General features: G+C 40.7%; 1 protein-coding gene across 4 annotated transcripts in view; it reads right to left on the minus strand.

Moving 5' to 3' along the window:
- Positions 1 to 24,708, minus strand: part of LOC143358319 (uncharacterized) — a 418,334-nt gene that overhangs the window by 47,274 nt on the left and 346,352 nt on the right. For all 4 annotated transcript variants that reach the window (XM_076795371.1, XM_076795370.1, XM_076795373.1 and 1 more), the window contains one exon: positions 7,208 to 7,273. In XM_076795371.1, coding sequence (XP_076651486.1) covers positions 7,208 to 7,273 — 66 coding nt within the window. The remainder of the gene's footprint in view (positions 1 to 7,207; positions 7,274 to 24,708) is intronic.

Genomic DNA, 24,708 nt, shown 5'->3' on the forward strand with positions numbered 1-24,708 from the left:
CAATTGACTTATCCACGTGCCCTTTACGCTATTGTATTTATCCGTGATCGTTTCGGATATCCGAGGATCAAAGTGAAGCTCGATTTCGATTTTCGTCAATGAAATATTATTGAAGAATTCGAATAAAAGAGTAATGCTATTTTTTCCACGCGAAACGCAGGCGTATCGGATTTATTTGCTGTCATTGATTCAACGGGAAGAGGCTCGCTGCATAAGTGCATAGTATGTTTTGCAATATTACAGTTAAGCGCATTACTTTCCAGCGCACTCGACTTTTCACCGGCCAACGAAATTATTAAGGAAAATCCCGATGGTAATCTCATGTCAATAACGTCTGCCGAATTTTCAATGTTTCTACAATTAACCTCGCGATTGCATTCAGCGTCTATTCGGGTCAAAGTTGATTTTAATTCGGCATTCCCGGGGTTGTAACGAGATTCACGAAATGATTGAAAACTGTTGACGGATTTTTTTTAGTCTCTTTTACAGTCTACAGCGACGAACAATATAACGTGCGATTTCACTGAATCTGCATTCAGTTAATTACAATTATTTTGCCATTTTGCGAAATCTGCAAAGAAACACGTTCATTTAATTCGATTTAATTTATACGCAGGATATTGCAGAGTCCGCGGGACCAACGAAAACTCGAAAGTAGAAAAATAAAAAATTCTATTCCCCTTTCGACGTATTTTTGTTAATAGCACACGACTTTAACACTAGGTTTACGGAGCACCAAAAATTACTATTTTACATTACTTTACAAAAATAACATGATTGTATCTGTCAAAATTTGTGGCCATCTTTTTAATAATATATATCCAAGTAAATCAATTTGTTAAATAATTCCTCATAGATGCGTCTTTACAATCTCAATATTCGTAAATTAAAAATATTAGAATCCGTCATTTTGACGGGTCCCGTAAATCTAGCGTTAAGCTCGATTAAACTTGAGAATTATAAAAAATTCAAATTAATCCATCCAAAAAAAGAGATGCCCCTATTTATTTTAAACCAAACAAAGGAAAAATCATCAAGATACATAATTGCAGTCCTAATATATTTAATCTTAAGTGAACGCAAAAAATGACGGGTTTTTGCAATTATCTAAAAATCAAGACCGAATCAAAAAAAAGTGTTAGGGGTGAAAGTTGTTTCATTTGGGGTCCTCTATAGCTGGTTGACGTTCGGCCGTTTAAAAACGGATGACCCTGTATATCCAAGTAAATCAATTTGTCAAATAATTCCTCATGGATGCGTCTTTGCAATCTCAATATTCGTAAATTAAAAATATTAGAATCCGTCATTTCGACGGGTCCCGTAAATCTATTGTTAAAAGATCGAAAATAGAGCATGATTTTGTCGTAAACGCAAAAATCCTGAATCTACTTATGTCAATCATCTTTCTGGGCGACCGATGATCACCGGTGGCGTGGCGTTGAACGCGTTCATAGTTCCGACGTATGTCGAGGAAAAAGTCGAGTGGAGCAACAAAAGGCGAGAAATTCGAAAACCGGCGTGAAAAGTTTCAGCGCGAATCGACCGTTGCGCGACGCGCGCAAAAAGGTAAAAATGATTTCGGGGGCAAACACAGTGGCGTCGGCACGCCGCCGTCGTCAAGGAAAGGGATTTCGCCGATCGAGCTCGGAGAGTTTATGGAAGCGTCGCGGCCATAAAGCGGGGGAACCGATAAATATTTACGAGACTTTCGAGGAATCGAACAACGGGCGGCGCGGTCGCAATATCGGTTTTAATTAATTAATCCTCACGGCGCTCCGGTGGCATGCCCCGCTCGATCAGCAGCCGCGTTCTTTGAATCGTGCCGATTTAATTTATTTCGTCCTCCTTCTCGAGGTTCCTCGCGCCCTTTCCCGCCCTTCCGTCCCTCGTTTCTCCGCCACCCTGCCCCTTCACCCTTTCCCCGCCCACGGCCACGATTCCCATTATGAGCCCGTAGACGACGTTTCCCATCCCGTCCGTTTTCTCGCTTCCCCATTGAAATTACGGTATTACACCTGGAAGTACTGTTGCCGCGCAATCGCTACCAATCTGAGAAAGGTAATTATGCATCACGGGGCCGCGCGTATTATTCAGCTCCGGCAGTCTCGGCACCGGGCGTTTCCCTATCGCGCGCCAGAACCACCGTGATAATGAATGACCGATCGCCATGAATGTCAGCCCCGCGATTCCGGTTCGCCTGTTATTAGCTACCGAACAGCCGCGCACCGACGCCGTTCAACGTCTCGAGGAACTTTTTCAATAGACATAATCGATACCACCCTCGGTCGTTCGCCTACGCTCGTTGCGCATTGTTCTAGTTGGGGCACGCGTTCGTGGCGGAACCGAAACTGTTCTGTGCAACTCTCCGATAGGTTGTGTCGCCAGACGCCCGGATCTCTAGGCTAATCTGGCATCTTTTGAATTTCAAGGTCAAATTTCTTTGTATTGCATCATATTCTAGGTGTCACCAGGCGAAATTCAAGGGCGAATACCGTTTTGCGGCAACTTTTTCTTTGCCGATCTTCATCGATCCGTAGAATACGGCTATGGCAGCCGAGATCGAACATTTCTTTACAGCCTGTACAGTGAAACGAATCATTATCCGTGTATTGGTTATGGCCGGGTGTCATAGATTTCAAGGTGCACAAGACTTTACATTTATTTGAACGCTTCGAACGCCAAACTAGAAACCGGAAAAATTCCATAAAATCAAAGTAAGTTGTTGAATGAAATAAAAATTGGAACAAATTAAATGTACGATACTGAGTAATCCTCCAACTTTCTTGCATGTCACAGATCCTAATTAAGTTTAGTACAATGAATATATCAACGTAAAAATTCGTTATGCCGCATATGGCTGACGTGCCGTTCAACGTGTTAATATTCTGATTCTATTACATTTGATTTACGGGTTAGAGTATTCCATTCTTGACGCAAAATACTACTACAATAATTCAATAATTTGTCGGAGAACCTTCGACACAAAATATTCAATCCGCACCAGTTTTCTGATATAAAAGGGGACGAGTTTAACCGTCAAGTGGCGAAAAAGTGTGGACTATTTTTGCGAAGCAATTCGGAGAAATCCCCGAAAATTAACCCTTGCCCTGCAATGTCGAGTCATACTCGTGACAAACCGAAATAAAATTCTATTCTGTCGTTAACGTAGAACTGTTGCGGAACAATAATAGACACAAATTTTCTCCTTTTTACAGGAGATCGCGAATCACAAAAGAGGTCTAATCACTGGAACCGTAAAATGAATCGCAAGTGGTTAATTACCGCCCGAGTCAACAGTGTATTTTCCTCGCGATATTGCCGGCTTGATGAAGAAGTTAAAAGGCAACGTTTTCGAACGGAAAGAGGTAAATATTATTTATTTAAGATTCGGCAAGTTTTAACGAGTTTCGCCGAGAGATTTCTTTTCCCTTTTCGCCGATCTTATATTTCTAGATCGTCGCGATCGTAGACGCGGCACTAGCAAGCTTCTTAACCGGAAATTTCGCCGGTTCACGAGTTTACCGAAAGCACTGCTAGAAAATAAGCGAGGGTATTGTTCTTGTTCGCCAGGTCGGGAATTCAAACTGCTAAACGGGGGGGGGAGGGGGGGGACACACACGCGAGACTGAAAATACGAGTACACAGCCTTTGACTTTCGTCGTCCGTAGACCGGCTTGCGCTCACACGCGAAAACCTTTCATTAATTTCATAAAGCATGCCACTTGACCTGTTACCGCTAACTGCGATCCACGTTTTTCGTTATGCGACCGCCCAGAGCCGACCCGCATAATCCGGTCACGAATTGGCACATCCCCGGTCCCGTTCGACTCATTAGACGCAAACCAGCTGTAAATGAATAACGCCGGCGACACCGTTCGATTCCCGACGGACTTTTCGATTCGCCGCTGCTCTCTTCGACTTTCCTCGATGCTTATGCCAACATTCTCCACGGATTTCGTCGTCGCGGGTGCTATTGTGAACGCGCAGAGTCGTTAGATTAACATTCTCGTCTCCCCACTCTACCCTTCCCCCGCTACGACGCTATTCTCCCACCCCTCGGCCCGGTCACGTGACCCGCCTCGCGCACGTGTCACAATGTCACGTGACTAATCCGGAATACATTCTACTCTCTCGTAACAAATATTTAAGCACCAAACGTAGCCATACAATAACTATACATTTTCTTTCCTCCTCCGTGAAGTTATTAACCCTTTGCACTCGAAGCTATTTTAACTCCAAAGCGAAACATTTCTTATGACCTAGAATACGTCCCTTGAAAATGGTGCAATTTACTCGTATAATACTGAAGTGTTTAGTAATTTATTACGTACAAACAAATTTAATAAAGTAAAAAATATTTTGAATAACGTTACAGCAATTTTTAGTGGCGCCGTTACAGTCGCCATTCGAGTGCCAAGGGTTAAGAATAAGGAAGTTTCGATTGAACAATTGAATTGGCACGTTCGTAGGGCCGCGTTGAAGGTTCAAAATTTCAGGCGAATCGGGCGTGTATGGTTCCGCAGATATTTTGCGTACGGTGCTCCGGGTTGGTATTTGTTATTTCGCTGCGTCCAAGTAAAAATATCACCATGAATTCGGGAACACGATTTTTCGTCGTGGCGTATCGCGGAGAACCGGCGAGCTCTCGCAGGGCGAACAGGCAAACACGCAAGTATAAATATGTACATGTGTGATTTTCTACACCGGGCTGTATTTCTACGGGCTCGTCGTAACCCAGATCGAGTCAACGTCGAGATTAGCCGATTTATGTTGTTCTAGCGTGATGCATCGTTACGCTTGATGTCAAAGTTGGACGCACACGTAACGAATCCAAATGCCTCGTAATAATTCCGCGGCATGAACTGTCGGGGGCTGTGTATTTTACGCCGGTCGTGAATTTTTTGGATAGGGCTCTCTCGGTTGCTGGTGCCCCATTTTTTTTTCTCCCCCGAAACCGGCAGATTTACAGTGAAAGCGGAAAAACATTGAACTTTTTTACCCGAGGAGAAAAACAGAAAAACACTTTCGCGAAAATCAGTAGAACATGCGATACAGAACTACAGAATTTGTACAATACAAGAGAACTAGATTAGAGAACTAGATTTTAATTTAAAGAGTACAGTTGCGTGCAGAGCCGCGGTCAGCTCATGCAAGTTAATCGAAAAATACGTTTCTAAATAAGACGAGAGAATCGAAGTTAGGATGGTATTCAAGGCTTCGAAGGATTTATAGTAGGGACTTAGGTGGTGCGTAGTCTCGAAGGAGTGCAAGAGACTAACGAGGGGACTAGGAGGCTGCCTTCGGGGTCACAAATTCAGTTGAGTCTTCGAGCAATGCTAGATTTCGTCGTTGTGTTTACGAAAATGTACTATTAGAGATTAGGCACTCGACATCGCTCCAGATATTAAATGAAACTCTGGTAGCACTGTTTAACCAATGACTAACCATCGTTCTGGCTGGGAAATATTGATTTGAAAAAATAAGATATTTAAATAACATGAATCCTAAAAAAAAAAAAAAAAAGCAAAAAGTTATTACTTTTGACGAAAACTTATTACAGAATCTGAATTTCACCTTCGAATTTTATTTTAAAGATACCGCGTACTTTCGTTGCAACATTATGGTTATATTATGGTTACGGAGTCTGTCGTCGATCTTTAAAAATAAGTTCGCAACAGTGGTGTTTAACGGGCGCTATAGCTGTTCTAAAGAACGACGCGATATCGAACTTGGCGCAGTCCCGACGATAAATAACTGAACGCGTGTATACCTGTGCTTGCCCGTGTGAATACACCATGCATCGGCCACGTTAAATTTGCAGAAAAATCACTTTTCCACGGTTTTACGGATGCCGACACAACAACCGGCAGTATTTTCGGGCGAAGTCGGGTTTTCGCGTGGCCGAACTCTGTTTAAGGTCGATATTAAAGGAAACTGAGCGCGGCTCCTTTGTCGGAGGCAACCCATTAAATCCGGCCAAACATCTTTATAACGTGCACCGCTCGGTGGACCAGTTTATTTATGAACTGCGCGCGTCTCGTATTTTGCGTGTGAAATGCAATAAATAAAAAGCGGGACGGCGAGACGATAAATACGAGAGGCGCTCTTTAATGCGTGCTCTAAAAGGAGGCAACACGGAAAAAATACAATTACCTCGCAGAACGGAAAATTAACGAGCGAGCTTCTGCTCTTTCGCGACGCGCACACCGGGAAACTAGAGAAATCATTTTCAACGTTCGCTGATTTTGTACGTCTCGAAGCCTTGGGAATTTCACGTAATCGCCATTGAAATTTCATACGCTCCTCGAGTTAATTAATATATCATCGCATTTTTCCACAAACGCGCCGTGTCCGGTGCTCGTTAAGACTTCCCGAAGAATTGGGAATATTAAGGTGATTCGTGGAGCTTAATTAGTCAAAATTCTGATCGTGATTTATCAATGCTTGGTCTGTGGAATTCTGTTATTAGTCGGAGTTGTAATTTGGCGTCTATTCTATTCTATTAAAATCGGTGTTCATTAATCCGGGTATTTTGTAAATTTTTCAACCACGTACGAAATAAAATAATAGAAGCAACACTGCGGGGAAGTTTGAAAAAGTGTAAACTGTATTTTTTTAACGCACAGAAATTGTAATGAACGCTTAGTTCAGATTTTGCTTTCGCAAATCGGTTTATGGATGTGAAAATTCCCACAAATTGTTGCTTTGGAAATGATCATTCGAATATAATTGCGTTCGTTGAAATCATGAGGGTGCTTTGCGATTAGCGGTCGCGCCACATGTTTTCATTAACTTATCGAAGTAGTCACGAAGGCATCAGCAATCCGTTTGATTGTTCAAACCAATGTAATGGTATCAATGATAAATAATTTTGTTAAATCAGAGGGATCGTAAACGACATAATTAATGCAATAAATTTCATGTTTAACGTGTTAATTGGAAATACGCGGGACTGCAAAACCGAAGGTTCTAGTTAACGTATGATGTTACAGCGGTCTTAATTGACTGCATTTGTTCATTTTCATTTGTCAGTGGTGCAGCATCTTTTCATCAATTGAAGAATATTCCATGAAGGTATTTAATTTATATATAAAGTATTAGTGAAAGTATTTCGTAGAAACTTTTGACGGATTAGGGGAACATTTTATACGGCTTTGTTGTACATATTAAACTGCAATACAATTATGATAATAATCATTGTACTCACGGTTTTCTTATTGCACGAATATTTCCCTTCTCTTCTGTCCTCATACGTGGTGCTTCCAAATTGATCCTGTAAATAACAAATAACCCATAAATGTAGATAAAAATTAACGTCTAATTTAACATAGTTACTCAGAAGATTTTCCGTGAAATTTTCGCTTAAACAATATGCACGCGTGGCGATGCTGTTATTGTTTACTGTGTTTATATTACGTTGAGGATGTTACGCTACTTCACTATCGCTTAATACCGATGAGCAACTGATTTGCATACAGATTTTCTCTGTAATTGTTTCGAAAACTCATTACTGTACGAAGTAGACGGGCAGGAAATGCAAAGCAGAGTTCACACCACTCTAACATAACATTAACGCAAACGCCGTCACGTGTACCTACACTTATATTGTGTAGACGCAATACTATTCTACGGTTTGTACGAGAAAATCGTTGAAAGCTTTAATTATCTCTATATGTTTCGGTGAAATAGATGTTTATTAAGAGCAATCCCTTTGTAGATATACTAATAAAAAAAGAAAACATCAACGATCTGATAAATTTGTAGATAAAATTTTTAATGCCGTTACTTTAGTACACTGGAATTCAAATATTTTTATAAAGTCGATTTTCTATCCTACTAATTACTTAAATACTTTTTAATTCACTCGAATGTTAAATACTGCTGAACGTTCGCGCGAATTTTCCGCAAAACTTGAGGTGCGATTTCAAATGAACTAACTCCAGGTAAAAAGCAAGTTGAAAATATTTTTTAAAAGATCGCGTTACAGCACGTTCCATCGAAATTTAGCTGAAATGCAGGTATACGCGATGAGTTTCCAAATTGAATTCCCTCGAAATCCGAGTTTCAAATGGAAAAATTTGTGCGGTGCGTTTTTGTACTTATTTTTGTGTGCAGTAACCTTCTGCCGATTACACTGTTAATATTCAATTAAAAAGTATGCGCCGGCACATGTGAATGCTTGGGAAATTTTTAATATTTGCATTTTTTTACACGAGTCGCCACAAAAGAAAATGCCTATTGTACGTTTCAAAATTTATTCGTACTCAGTCTACAATCTACAAATAGAACAGTTTTCAGTTTATTTCTTTTACTTTCAAGTTTTACTTTAAAAAAAGAATTAATTTTTTAGGAAAAAAGGGGGTTCAAAATTAACATCGCTTTTCGAAGGTAGAGTTATGGTTGTATTGTTCAATTTCGCGAGAATCGGTAACGCAGTGTTTAAATAGTTTTTGGGTCGACTGTGTATGCGTTGGTTTCGTCGGGAAATTTCTTCTCGAGCTGAACAGGGACGAAACCGAGCGAAAGGTTCTCTTTCGATTCAAATAGATTCGAAGAGCACGCGAGGGACCATTTAGACCGAAGACGCGAAATGAAAGGTTGAAAAATTAATTCGAAACTACCACCGCACGGTAACGCGGTAGCAAGTGTATTCGATAAATAATGTCATCGGAAACAATCGTTTCCGCGCGACCCCGGGAAAAGAAAAAACTACATTTGTCACGTATTCAACAACCCTTTAATTTCTGTATGATGAAACGTTGCACGTCTAGTTTACACGCGCGTACTATCAATTTCTGTTCCGCGGGACCAGTCGGCAATTTCGTACAACCGAATTCGCTGAAGTTTCGATCGAAAGTCAATAATTGCACAGGCGGAGGGTTTGAACACCGTGTAATTCGACGACGAATTGAGTGACCGCTTTCATACTACATTTTCGCTTTATCTTGGAATTACCATACGCCCCGAGTGGAGTCTTTGCAACAGGAACGATCGAAACTGCTATTACCTAAATGTTGTATCAGTAAACGAAACTCTGTCACTATAATTCCTATTCTGTCCCCTCTCGTCTACACTATTTGTGCTTCGTTTACCGTTTCCCCACGCTGACTAGACTCTCATGCAATATTTAGAATCCGTGATTCTCCAGTTCCCATACAATATGTTTGAACTGTCGTCGCAACGCAAACAACGGATTCACAAAGAAACGATCCTCCGTTTGTGTACACCGCCCGAGCGTACACATTTACAATTAACCTTTCAACTCGGCAGGACGAGTTCATTCGTCTTCGATATTCAAAATTACCAAAAAATACACCACTGTGCCAACTAATGCGTTTGCAAATTTTAAAAACACAAGAAACCACTCACAGTGCTCGAAATTAGTAAAATTTTATTTTTATTTTGTTGAACCATTCACAGTGATCGAAATTAGTAAAATTTTATTTTTATTTTGTTAAACCATTCACAGTAATCGAAATTAGTAAAATTTTATTTTTATTTTGTTAAACCATTCACAGTGATCGAAATTAGTAAAATTTTATTTTTATTTTGTAAATATACATTTTTTTAGAAAAGAAAATTTCTATTATATTCTGATTATTTTTCATAAGTGTATCACGAGACTTGTAGTTAGACTAGTTATTGTGTCGAATAAATCGCAATTTCGTTTCTTCAATTGTCCAAAAATTCGTGGATGTTATTCAAGTAAAATTGTACACAAAAGTTCGATTCAGGGAAGCATTATAATTCTGCGGTAAAAAAAACCTGAAGTCAGTCTAAAACATCACGTTTTAATATACTCTTTTAACATGTCTGACCATTACAGGCTATTTCTACTTATGGTAACACAACACTAAACCTACCAAGCACAAAACATCTAAAAGTGAAACGTCTTATAAAAGGCAGATTATTTAAACTTTGTACGATTTTCAATAACATATAAATAAAGAAGCGAATCCAGTAATTTCCTGTGAAAACGTTTATATAATTTCAATAATCGTGAGATAGAAAACCGGTCATTTTGACCGTGGTAGGTTTACTGTTGAAACAGCACCAAAACACGGAACACCGCAATTTCTCAGCAACTAAACAACAAAAGTGTATCAACATATACTTTGTTAACCCTTAAATGCATGAGTAGGGTCCGCAAAGGACCCCAGCGTCGGATTTTGTGTTAACATTTTTAGCCGCGCCATTTGTGAACCGAGAAGTTCAGCTATTTGCTTCTGTCAATATTTAGGTTATGTTTAATGTGTTTACAGAAATAAATTGTTGCTGTGATCAAAGTTAGCAAGGAATTAGGTAAGTGGGGTCTCCTCAATGGACCCCATGTATGCATTCATGTTCCTAATATTTAGTTTACCTATGCACTTAAGGGTTAATACAGAAAAAACACAAAACTATGCCAACCGACAAGTCTACTTCACATGCAACGACCTAATAGCAAAGAAGTCACGTCGGTATCGCGAAACCGAGACTAAACTCAACTCGCGTCTTTCCAACAATGGCGGAGCAAGGTCTTCGCGCGAGTATGACGTAACAATTAGCAATGAATTACCATCGACGCGGCAGGAGCGGAGCGATCTTTTTTTCCTGTCGAATTATTCAGCCGTTCGCAGGCGTGACACAGCAGAGTCGGAGGGAATAGTGCCGCGCGAATTGTTCCCTGAACCCCGAGGTCTTCGTTATCGAGGTCTTTCTTCGAGACGGTCTGATATATGCTTCCGAAGAGCCGCCGAAGTCGGTCAAGCAAGAAAAGAGGGCCGTAAAAAGCGCCGGTTCATTTGCTCGGTTCATCCCCGTCCGTAATTTTTCCAGCGCGAAACCTGGCCGGTTTGCTTTCGCCGACGTCCGCGCTCGCCCCCGGTGCCCGACAGTTTTCCAACCCCCTACCCTCCCCTCCGCCAACCCCCGAAAGTTCCTGGTTCGACGATACCGTCGTCGTTTTTTCGGCTCTTCCGTCGGTTCTCTTTTTTTTTTCTGCGCCGCGAAAGCGGGCCAGCCCCCGAAAACACTTTCCGAAACTATTTCGGCGCTATCAGCCGAGCCGCTCCGTATACTCCGCGCGGAAACCGTCAAACTTTCGCCTGAACGTGATCATCCCGTTTTTATTCGAAAGAAGCGAGCAGAAATAGGGGCTCCCGGCTACCTGTGAATATTCTCCGTTGATTTATGAAAACGAAACGATACGATTTCTCTTTCTCTCTCTCTCTCCCTCTCTCTTTCACATACGTCGTCGACCGGATTTAATGAATGCTACCGAGAAGATATTTACGTTTATCGCGCGCCGGCAAATTAATGCACATTTCGCCCGGGGAAGATAAATCGAGAACGCAAGAAAATCGCTCGAACGGAAGCCGGGAATGAAGACACGGAGCAACAAGACATTCGGGAAATTAATGAATTTTAGCTCGCGTTTCATCTAACCGTTTCACACGCTTTTAACGTCGCCCGAGAATAGGATTACTCGCGCCGCGGAAAAAGCACGCTTTCGATGATTTAAGCGCGTCGGAGCTTTCTCGGATTTCGACGTGATTGTGCCTTTAACAATTATGTTTCACGCACACGCGCGCTCGGTCAAGATATTTCTTTCGCGAAGATTTGAATGGACCACAGCTTTTTCGGATTTCGGCGCAACCTTGGTTTGATATGGTATGGATTATGTTTCACTCGCGCTGCGTTCGGAGATATCGCGCACTATTTAGTGGAACGAAACCGTTCTGTTCTATTTGTCGGCAAACGCGTTGACGTTGTTTAATTCGTCCCATCACCTAATTTTTTGCAACTCGAAAAATGTGTTACGCTTCGGCTGTGAAGGCTGTACAAACGGTTCTTGCTGGGAACGATTCTATAGATCGGGAGAGGGTTCTCTGCCTCGGGAAGCGCTCTGGCTTTACCCTCAGAGTGATGCTCCGGGACAAATGACGTCAGAAAAAGAGATAAAAGACTATCTATCTTGCTCCCTCTTCCCCTCTCCCCCCCCCCTCTCTGTTTGTGTGTACAGAGCCCTGTGTAGGCGTGGTTTTGTTGCTCTCGATTTCGATGGAATCGGGACAGTGTCCTACTGGGCAGACTTTGCGCGCACCGTATTTACTATAATGACACATTTTTGCAATTTTTATTTCATCAAATAACTTACTTTGATTTTATGGAATTTTTCGGGTTTCTAGTTTCGCGTTCAAAGTGTTAAGGGCTCGAATAAAAAAGTTTTAACCCTTAGCACTCGAGCGGCGACTCTGAAGCACCACTAGAAATTGTTGTGGTATTATTTCAAAGAAATTAGAAAAAATATTACAAAATATTTGTTACATTACAAGATTTGTATTTAATAGATCACTGAACATTTAAATATTATATGTGGAAATCGAATCGGTTTCGTACGAATATAAATGAAAATATTCTAAGACGGAAGAAAAATTTAGTTTTACAATGAAAATAGCGCCGAGTGCAAAGGGTTGAAAGCTGTCTCCTCAACTTTTTCATGCAATTCCTTCCAATGTCTTCGAAACATTTGTTAAATCAATGTTCCCAATTGCGGAAAAAAAGTCGAGTCGTTCGGTCGATTTTGGAAAAAGTTATTCCGGATTCGACGGCCGTTCGAATACTCATACGCGGGTCCACTGTATTTACCGTGTGAAAGAAGACGTCATTTTTAATTATGGACAAAAAGAACATAATTTTGGAAAAATTATAGTAAATGTTACTTTTTGGAGATTCAGACATATTCTAACGGGAAAGAATTATTCTTTGGTTTAGTATAAGCTTGTGTTGTTTATACCAATTTGTTTAGATTGATCTAAAAATGTGTATTTCCTATTTAAACTTTTCATAATTTTTATAAGGAATGAAATGTTTTGATTCAACGTACCTGATTATAGCTAAGGAAGATTTTGTTATAACGTTTTCACGTGTAAAGTGATAACGTAACAAATAAAACACTAACAACAATCACAGTAATTATAACAATAACAATAAAAGAACAATAAAAATAACGAAGCTGAAAGATATAAGAAAAACGCAAGGGAGATGTATACTGCACGCTGATCGCTCTGAGACTGAAGAAACGAATTCTCATACGAAGAAATTTCAGAGGAAAACTTGGTGATCTTATCATTGTTTAACAATCAACGAGACCAATCCATAGGTTTGCCATGATTGTCACGAGCGTGTACGTAAAACGACGTAACTTCATTGTAAAAATTAGTACAGTTCTGCAACGTTCCGCAAGCCAATTTTGGTATTAAAATAAAGTAGAGAATCTCTACTTCATTATATGTAAAAATCATCGCGTGGACCGACGTGTCGCATATACTAATTCATTAACGAAGAGTAGCAACATGGCCGTTTCTGCGGAAAAATAAGTACCGTCTTTGACACTTAATTTACAAAAACAGAGGAATGTTATCGACAATTTGGAATTACTAAAGTGAAAATACATGTTTTCAGATGTCATATCCATCATATATAGCAAATTTAAACACTCCTCAGTACATTTTAACATATTCCTAGCGCGTATGGAAATGTGCCCATTCATTTATAGATTAGGTGTTCGTCTTTCAGGTGAAGTTTACACGCTCTGTAAACATACAACAAAAGAATTTTAAGCTTTAATATTCAAGGGTTTCAATACATGGTTATTTTAGATTATATTAGCACAGTTAGTGTTTCTTTATTTGAAAGTTCATTTTGTCCAGATCTCCGACGGAGCCGGTTCCTCTCTTGTTGCCGATAATTCAGTTCACGAACGTGTCCGTGTCTGTGTGTGTGTGGTTTTTGGCGTTCGCGCTCGCGTCGCAAGAAGTACACATCTTAAGCGGCTTACCATTCATCATTGAGATCGTATTATGCTTGCGTTAAATATCGGCGGAGCAGGCTCGATATATCGCGCTACTTCATCATTCATAAACGGCCAACAAGATTAGCCTCGATAAAACGTACTCAACACGAGTTTTCATCAGGATCGGAGGATTAAGCTCCGGAGGAGGCGGGCTCGCGTTATATGGAAAGGAGGGAAGGAAGCGTGTTCCCGCGACGTAAAACCGCATCGATTATAATCAACGCGCCGCGCCGCGCCGCGCTGTACGGAGCCGACGAGCTGATAAAATTATCGAGAGGCATTTATCATCCTTTCTGATCGACGCCGAGTTTAATAATCGCCGGAGATTAATTTCGTTCGTTTCGCGTGTCGGATGGGGAAACGTGGAAGTCGCGATCCGACAACGACGATCTTTGTAACAAGCTTAATTATATTTTCCAGTTAACGATATAAGCGGGATAAATTATTCCCCCCCCCCCCCCGGCGTGTAGGACGTTCGTCGATCATTTTAACCCGAATTCGTGTCAAAACGTCCCGTTTATAATAAGATCTTGCCGCGTGAACGCGAGCGCCAAAGTAATCTCGTCTCGCGGAGGCGACAATCATATTAACATACTGCGGATCTTCGTTCGAAATAAACATTCCGTGGGTTTATTGCAAGAAATAGAAATTAAGCAGATACTCCTCTCTTAATCAACTAAGAATTGGTATTTGATAGTCTTGAATTCCTTTAGCTTCTCTATTGGATAAGAAATAAAAATTGTCCGCTTCGATTGCAAGAAATAGGAACCAAGGGATAATTTTCTTCTTTCTCGAATCACTTCAACGACTTGGGAACAATATACCCATAAATTCTTTTTGCTTTTCAATTATTTTAAAAAATTCTTTTACGGTCACACTGAGGTTAACAGTCTGTTAAAACATTGAACACTAAAATATCGAGAAACTACGGTAAATATTAACCTACTGAAACTTTAAACAAACGTTATACCTATTGCGTTAATCGTTTAGAATGTATTGTTTTTCCGAAGAATTAGATTTCCAGTGACAAGAATTTATGTCACCGTTTCGGTTTCCTGCGAGTCAGAGAGTAACCTTCACCCCATTCGTACCACCATTTCCAGCCCACCCTATATATTTGGGTCTCGGGACAGAACAATAAGGGGCGAAACATTCGTTTAACATGTGCCTCCATAAATTAATATATGCATTATGAATACGCATACATATATAATTGTCTAATATAAATCATACAGTTTATGGGCTAATAAATACAAACATGAGAAACACCGTGACACATTTCAATGCGTGAAAAGGTCAATTTGTAAATGATAAAGTCAAAGTCCAAACACAAATTAAGAATTTATAGAGGGAAGTGCTGTGATTACTCTGTATATGTCCCAAATGCAAAGTCCCAGAACTATCTCCTGGCCGATATATGTCCCTGTATCTAGAAACCACAGGTTTATGCTGACTTATATTGTCATAACTAGATAGATACATTAACAATACCTCAAGTAATAATTTCGAGTGCACGATACCCGCGATTTATCAGAATTATTAATCAGAATCGAGTTAACACGATACAAACTATCGAGATTACTTAAGACGCGATAATGAAGTATTGCGTGTAAGTGGCCAGGATTTGCGTACGCTTCTTGACCATTGTAATTACGTTAATTGCGATTTAATCTCGGTAGCCCCGTGATTCAGTCACTCGTGTACAGTTCCGTAAATCCGCTACCTCTGAAAATCTGTTACCTCACAGCGGGTAATGTGGTAACATATTATTCTATTATTGATATTAACACTAGGTTTACGGGACCCGTCAAAAGTACGGGTTCTAATATTTTTAATTTACAATTATTAATATCCTAAAGATACATCCATGAGGAATTATTCAACAAATTTATTTCTTTGGGTATGTTATTTAAAAAAATGGCGAAAAATTTGGGCAGCACGTGTTCTCGTTATCTTCATAAAGTAATGTAAAATAGTCACTTTTAGTGCTCCGCAAAACCTAGTGTTAAGTAGTGGGCTATAAGAATTAGTTACTAATAAAAAGAACAAAATATAAATATAAGAATATAATAAAATAAATTGTAATGCAAGGGGTTAACAGTTTCCTTCAAAAAAAGGGGTGGGGGGTTGCAACCCCAAATTGCTTTGGATGCTATTTTTTATTCCGCGAATGTAAACGTATTTCTCCAAAATCGTAGGTGCTCGGTTAACATTGCTGGCACGTTGATCTCGAATAAACCGATTTACATAAACATTCCGAACGAATCCATCGCAAAGGGCAGAAACAATCTCGGTAAAATCGTGCGCGGTGCGCTTCGTGATTCCGCGCGGAAACGATACTGGGTGATTGGTGACAGTTGTCGGCTCTGTGTCGGCCCTATCTCGCCGTCGAATCTGTTCGAAAAAAAAAAAAAATGGTGCCACCGATGAAAAGTCTGCAGCCGAATTACGGGACAGTGCTCCTAAACACGCGGCGAAAAAGTGCCACGGCGCGATCACAGGAGCGCCGTTTCAAAGTGTTCGAAAGTCGTCGAAACGATTCGACGAAAAGACTGAAAAACCGATCGACAACCGTAAAAACTGGACCAAACCGAGTCGGCTTGATCACGCTCGCCTAAACATCCATGGACGCGGCACGTTACGAGAGTACATGCTTGAACTACATTTGACGGTTCATAACAGCCGAACGACATTGTATGTAGGTCATTTATGCGAATTTCAACAGCAAGCCTCTCGTGGCCGCTGCCTTCTCCAACGAAATTTCCTGGGGAATTACGAGTTCGATACTTGTAAAAAAAGTACTTTTCACAGGTCCTAGACGATCTGCGCCGACCGAGAATCGTCGTTAATTGAGCCGCACTCGAACACTGTGTAATAGTTTTTCGTGTTTACTTCAAATATCGGCAAGCGTAATCGAAATGCTTGCACAGCTTCTGAACAACTTTAAAAAAAGACTAGTCAACAACACGATTTTATTACTCGTAGAACAGTGTTTTCCACCGTTTATTCAGTATTTTCGGTACTTCGTTATAAAACCGTGAATTTGCAGGAAAATCTGTGGTCAATTATGGCCTGGTATTTACAGAGGAGTGTGTATGCACAAAACGTTTGGTCCGATTTAAAAAAAGGTTATACTGTTTCAAAGGTTCGAGTACTCAAAGTGTTAAATTAAACGAAATCGGTCTAAGCTATAAAAAAACTATAATTATTCCTTCAATTTACTTAGCTCCAAAGTAGCAGAATCGGATTTCGCAGTGATATTTTTATTCTTCCCGAGTCGGTTAAGAACGGAAATGTCGGGTTCGCGGAAAGATTTTCTTGAAATTCGGAATTCAATTTAGTTGAAGAATCCTCCTCGAACACTCTATAGTGTATTTTCGGTGGACGTCGAGCACGCATAAATTTCCGTGCGCCGGTACGCAAATAGGTACGATTGCAAGCAATGAAAGAACCGGGTTCACCGTAATCGGACTGCAGTTCCAGTAAAATGGTATTATCGACCGAGGGGAAACGGAAAGAAAAGTTCGATTTCGAGCGGACGATTCCCTCGTGGCGTTTCAAAGTTTACGATTGCGATACACGTGTCCGGTAAAACTATAAGCGTACGTGGTTACCTTCGCGGTTCCCGAGTGTTTCTCAATATCTACGGTCCCCACCCCCACCCCTTTTTTGCTGTCTCTAACCGATGATGCACTGAAATTGCGTTACACCATTCGTTGCGCTGTATCCGTCCCGTGAATCGTGGACAAGGATAACGACGGATATCGGTGAAGAAAGTCTACCTGTCTGCGGAGACTCCGAAGTACCAAGTTTCTCGGAAACGAATCGACAAAATTATAGCTATCGACTCGTATTTCCTAGGACAGTCCCGACTGATCCTAAAGGGATTATGCGATCCTAGACTGGTTCGACCGTAAAACGAAATTCCTCCGGTCGGTTTCTTATCGTGTATCTTATACATCTACTGCCGTTTACGGCAAAAATTGCGTGCCATTTAAAGCACTTCTTATTACGTTCGTAAGAATGATCAAAAACTCAGTATTGTTCCTTCTCTCACGACGCCGTATCGTTTTGCGTTGTCAGTTATAGAGAAAATTTTACAGATACAGCAGTTCTAAAATAACTTTTCATTCCGAAAATTAGTGGGGGCGATAAATGAAGAATTTTTGGTTACAAAAATAACTCGGCTGTTCGTTTTTTTATTCATATTCTGCATGCATATTTAAATGTTAACAAAAATGCGAAAATTGTGATGTGTTTGCCTCTGTTAAAAAACAATCACAGAAACCATGTATTTCGAAGTTGTGCTTTATCAAAAATTGATCTGCAATAATCGATCGCGAAAGGTTCGGGTTAAATGATTCCTTCGGAGTTTGTGTAATATCGTGATCCGGGTAAAAGTTTGGTTACACGTGCGTTAATTGGACTGTCACTCCCGATTTTATGTAATTAATGATTCATCCCGCGTGGATCAATGTGGCGATCCATGGAACGAATACCGGAACGCGGGTGCACCGGTAATTATGTGCGCACGCACGGCATCGTAAACTGTTCCACGATTATTTATCTCTTTTGTAGGTAAAATATCAAATTGACCCGAACGGAAAATCGATGCAGACCACCGTACACGGTGAACGACCGTACAGGATAATATTAGACGGGAGTACAGTAAATATGCAAACGAGGAAATATAAACGATAATCCTTGCAAACATAAATCTCTCGGCCGGGATAATGTACTTTTCACGGCGAACTCTCGGGAACGAATGCATTCCCACTAACGTTGATCGATGAAGAGTCCTCGAGCACTTTCCTCTCGCCAGTGACTTGTCTTTTGTGATTCCAGTAAATGGACTTCGATCGCTCTAGTGGTCGTTAGTTTATCAAATAATAGTTTTACATCCATCATTAAACATCCGATCTTCTCGAATCCTTAGTGTAACTTTGATGTCACTATTAATACATCAATATTTCCTAGTCTAATTTCGTCTTTAGCCAAGCTCGGGCAAAAATATCCTGCCATGTCACCCATACGTGGCAATTAATATACTGATTGCACCAAATTTGATTAGGATCTGTAAAATGCAAGGAAGTTGGAGGACTACTCGTTATCATACATTTAATTCTTTTCTTTTTATTTCAAGCGTTTATAACTCGTAAACGAATCAACCAATATCGGTGAAATTTTCAGCATGGATATAATTCATTCGAGCGAATCTATTCGTTAAATTTTCAATACTGGCTCAGAATAAAGAAGTCGGAAAAACATAACTTTTACTATTTCTTTTGCGATTCCGACCAATTCAAATTTTCTACGCCTCGTCTAATAAACGAATCCTTCGAACTTCTCGATAACATTCGAGTGATTTGATCTAATTTCAAAAGAAGTTATGTTGCTTTGAATAGCGTGGACTCGGTTTCGCTCCGTACTGTAAATATCGGGCGCAATCGGGCAGCCCGAGCGAGGAAAATCGTGCGAGCAAGAATCTGAACGTCGCGAGCGGCGGGAGTCCGGCGATTTCAATTTGCATTCACGACGGTCACCGTGGAACTGTTTCTCCTCTCGAGAACACTTTCGCCGAGAAAGTTCCGCGAAACAGAAGACCGCAGTCTCCGAGTGACACTTTGGCGTCGGGCAGTGCATCCTGCGGAACGAGCGGCCGGATCCTCGTCGAAAAGAATCGAGTCCGCTCGGGAGGAAAAAGCGAGTCGCGACGAGGACGGGGGACGACGGGGACGAGGACAACGAGTGGACGAGTCGAGTAGCGGCGTCTACGGTTTTTACGGGGCTCTCCTGCGATCCCGTCGAGACGTATTTTTCTCAACGGACCTATCACCGGGAGCCGGTAATTCGTAATAACGATCGAGGAAAACGTGGCCGTTTCCGTGAAAACGACACGCGTCCGTGCCTGTAACGTAGATCCTCGGTGCCACGCTGTTTCAATGTCTGTTGAACCCGAAACTGATCGTCGAAGACGAGCCCGGAGGTTACCGATCGCAATAATGCCGACGCCACAGTGGTCCTGATCGATGAATTAGGAGGGAAAAAGTTCAAAATTAAAGGTAAAGAAAAACACGTATCAGTGAATTTTTTATGTACTACACATCCCACAGAGACACAAAGTGATCTCTGGCATTAGTCTCGTTCGCAATGAAAGAAACGACGAACGCGAATATCGCGTCGCACAGTGGTCCTAATCGATCAATTAGGAGGGAAAAAGTTCAAAATTGAAGGTAAAGAAAAACACGTATCAGTGAATTTTTTATGTACTATACATCCCACAGAGACACAAAGTGATCTCTGGCATTAGTCTCGTTCGCAATGAAAGAAACGACGAACGCGAATATCGCGTCGCACAGTGGTCCTGATCGATCAATTAGGAGGGAAAAAGTTCAAAATTAAAGGTAAAGAAAAACACGTATCAGTGAATTTTTTATGTCCTACACATCCCACAGAGACACAAAGTGATCTCTGGCATTAGTCTCATTCGCAATGAAAGAAACGACGAACGCGAATATCGCGTCGCACAGTGGTCCTGATCGATCAATTAGGAGGGAAAAAGTTCAAAATTAAAGGTAAAGAAAAACACGTATCAGTGAATTTCTTATGTACTACACATCCCACAGAGACACAAAGTGATCTCTGGCATTAGTCTCATTCGCAATGAAAGAAACGACGAACGCGAATATCGCGTCGCACAGTGGTCCTGATCGATGAATTAGGAGGGAAAAAGTTCAAAATTAAAGGTAAAGAAAAACACGTATCAGTGAATTTCTTATGTACTACACATCCCACAGAGACACAAAGTGATCTCTGGCATTAGTCTCGTTCGCAATGAAAGAAACGACGAACGCGAATATCTGGTCGCAACGCATAATTGTTTTAGGTTACTCGATCGTTTGTCGCGAAATGGTGTATGTGAAAACGTGTGTTCTGATTACCTGGCATTATAAATACTTTTATATTCGTAATAATATGAATTCCACGGTTGAAGGTAAATATAAAACTACAAATTTATTTGAATTTAGTGACTCATATTATTATTTCTACCTCGGGACATCTTGATACACATGGTCCTCGTTTCTTTCGTAAGCTATTCCACGTTTTGTGGAGTGCAGAACCCAAGTAACTAAATGTTACTAATTCAAACTATTTTTAAGCAAGAGCAACACTCCTGTACTCGATATAAATTCAATAGCTTTTCGCCTTTAGTTGCCATTTTGTGAGAAATAATTTTTTTTGTAGACAGAGTGCGCGCTATCACTCGGCGGGACATGGTTATTCACCTGAAGAAATTGGGCCTTATGCAATCGACTGTGACCAAGAATCGTCATATGCTCGTAAATGATTTAGAGAATCAGCTAGAAAGTACAGGAGGTCAAAATTTTTCAAATGGAACGGGTGCCCGCGGGCACGGCTCCGGGCAAGGGCGCCCTTCGATGCTCGCGGGCACAGCCACGGGCAAGTAGAATACTGATTTATCATCAGAGGAATGCTAAATTGAAAAATAATCATCTGCCCCAGTAAGTTATCAATTTTTTAATCATAAATTGCATCACCATATCTCGAAAACTATTAATCGCGTCGATTTCGTTATGGTCTCATTCAATTTAGAATGAAAAAATGTATAAATAATGGTATTGTGCTCAACAGAAAAAATAATTTTAGTATTTTTTCCTCCTAATTCGTCGATTGGGACCACTGCGCGACGGATCGATACCGTCGATTCCAATCTGCTACATATGGTACCGCATCAAGTAGTATCAAATATACAGGTCAGGCATCAGCAACGAACGATTTCGTACCCTCGGAGCGCTCCGGATTGCCCCCGAGGGCAACGCTGCGGGCCACATGACGTCAGAGAAAGAAACTATTCGTCACGTGCTCTGTAGAGCAAATTGAAATACATTGAGAGTAACGTGAGAAGCGTCGGGAGGTATCAAAATTTTAGCAAATCGGTATCGATTTTATAGAATTGCATTACGCTAGTTTGATACTTTAACACTAGATTTACGAAGTACTAAAATTGAGTACTCTACATTACTTTATAAAAATCAGAAGAATGTGTCTATCCAAGGTGTTAGCCATTCTTTAAATAACACATACCTAAAGAAATAAATTTGTTGAGTAACTCCACATCGATGGATCTTCACAATCTCAATAATCGTAAATTAAAAATATTAGGACCCGTCAATTTGACGGGTCCCGTAAACCTGGTGTTAAACTGTTGACAATCGTTTCATAACTAACGGAATGATCGATGGCCACGCGACGCTTTATGAAGCTGTCAATACCCGTTTGACGCATAATTAAACGATCGATATTTTATGAAATTGTCGATAGTCATTCTGTAAAAATGTTTCATCGATATTTAACGGTAGGTTCACGGAGCACCGAAAGCGACTATTTTACATTGCTTTCTAAAAACAACAAGAATGTGTTGGTGTGCACTTCCATAACCTTGGGTTTAAGGGACGGTTTACAGCCCTTAGGTATAAGCGACCCTTGCAGTAAAGGGAAAGCGAGGACTATAGTCACTCGCTAGCAGTCAGTCAAGCCAACTGTAACACCAAGTTTTTAGTCATACAGTTATATGCACACAACCGTTAATATCTGCAACACTGTACACGCGATACTGCAACATTCCACTGCTCTAATAAACGCTAACAGAATGTGCTGCCCAAATTTTTATCCATTTTCTTTTGGTTAACCAGTCAACTGTGTTTGACGAGTATACTCGTCATGAAGAAATGGCAATATTTTGTGTCATGACGAGTATACTCGTCAAAACAGCTATAATTCGAACAGCGGTTAATTCTTGCGACGCGACTTACGTACACATTTTTCAAAGAGGTCGCAACAGCTAACTGGTTAACCCTTTGCACTCGAAGCTATTTCGACTCCAAAACGAAATATTTCTTCCGACATAGAATATTTCCCCTCTATATATTTTTTCTTCATGTCATACATACAAAAATGGTACAATTTACTCGTACAATACTGAAGTGTTTAGTAATTTATTACATACAAACAAATTTAATAACGCAACAAATATTTTGAATAATGATACAGCAATTTTTAGTGGCGCCTTGCAGTCACCATTCGAGTGCTAAGGGTTAATATAACATATACCCAAAGAAACAAATTTCTTGAATAATTCCTCGTGCATGTATCTTTAACCCTTTTAGTGCCGGAGGCCGATATATCGTAGCCGATATATTGTAGCGCTTTATTCTTCGCATTGCGAGAGAACACTATCTCAAAATATAGTACGTTATAAATGGTCTAATTTCATTACGAGAGAATTAAAATAAATAGTTTTTCGGTTTAACTTTCCCTTATATTCTATATGTTATATTACCTGTAACAATTACTTGTTTCGGATGAGATAATCCGTCCGGCGCCTACCATGTACTTTGTAGTTATTCTTTATGTTAGTTGTGCAATATTATTTATTTTGTTACGAAATATATTGGAAATGCAAAGTATATACTTTGTAATAAACGGTCTATATAAAGTTATGATAAAAAGATGGCTTTTCGTACGTACAATTACGTTTTGAAAGGGACAACTCAATTTTTCTCTTCTTTATGATCACTTATACCTTCGTTATTTATGTAATTTTCAATGAATATAGACAAATTAGCGTCACTGTTTCATTCTCTATTTCGTCCTGGATATACTGCTTTTCGTTAGGTTTTTATGAGCCTTTTTCCAAACTCTAGTAAAATCGTGAAATTCGGCCGGTTATCTTCGCATAGGCACCTCTTTCTCGCCCGGCACTAAAAGGGTTAAAATCTTGATACGCGAACGGGTCAAGATGATTCAGGAGGATCCCTTCGTGACGGATAATGTCCGACAACTCTTGCGGCCCGGTAGAAGACGAGACACACGAGCGCTTCGGCTGCTGGTCCATTTTCTAACCGCGACGTATCTGTTCCAGCAGGGGCACGCGGCAATTTAGTTGCCATGGGAGACCAGGGGCAAGGCTAACGCGCGCACGAGATAGAGCCGAAAAGGCGTCGCGACGCTGGGAGCCCGGGCATCCTCTCTGTTCCGTCACTGACAGACTTTGAATTTGCGCGGAGACGCGGATGGAAAGTGACTGCTGCAGGCGCGACTCCAAAGGCCCGTTACTGTTACACTTGGTGGTGGAGGAGGAGCGGGGAGAGGGTGGAGCCCGACCACCGAGGGAATAACACGTTATAGCTCCGTAGGAAGTCAAGCGGAAGTACAACAAAAGTACCCGGGAAGAGGAGGCTGGGTTTGACTTCTCCGAGAGTCACTCCCGGCCGGGGGATATCTCTTCAAGAACGAAACGATTCCACGGTTTGCCGAGTGCATCTAATTGTCGGTATTATCAATACTCTGCCGGATGTTTATGCACGAAAAATATACGAGAAGCGTGGAAGCGGGACGTATAAGAATACGCGTAAAATGGGCTAATATGCACGGTAAATATGCTCGGAAGCGTCGCATCGCGTCGCTACGGTGTACGATACCGATTCAACATACGGAATCCAGTGATTTCTTTATGCATTAGGGGGACCCGTAAGTAATCAATTACCTAAAACAAACTTTGTAGTAAATTCGTGTTTTTATTTCTCAATTTATTGTATAATCTCCATCATTGTCGAGGACAGTTTGCCTATAGCGGGAAACTGGCATTGAGGTTTGATCGATAACATTTAACCCTTTGCGCTCGAAGCCATTTTAACTCTAGAACGAAAAATTTCTTTCGACCTAGAATATTTCCCTTCTATATATATTTTTTCATGCTATACATACGAAAATGGTGCAATTTACTCGTAGTAAATAATGTAAAAAATATTTTGAATAACGATACAGCAATTTTTAGTGGCGCCTCACAG

The sequence above is a fragment of the Halictus rubicundus genome, chromosome 10, assembly GCF_050948215.1.
Source record: "Halictus rubicundus isolate RS-2024b chromosome 10, iyHalRubi1_principal, whole genome shotgun sequence".
Classification (NCBI taxonomy): Eukaryota; Metazoa; Arthropoda; class Insecta; order Hymenoptera; family Halictidae; genus Halictus; species Halictus rubicundus.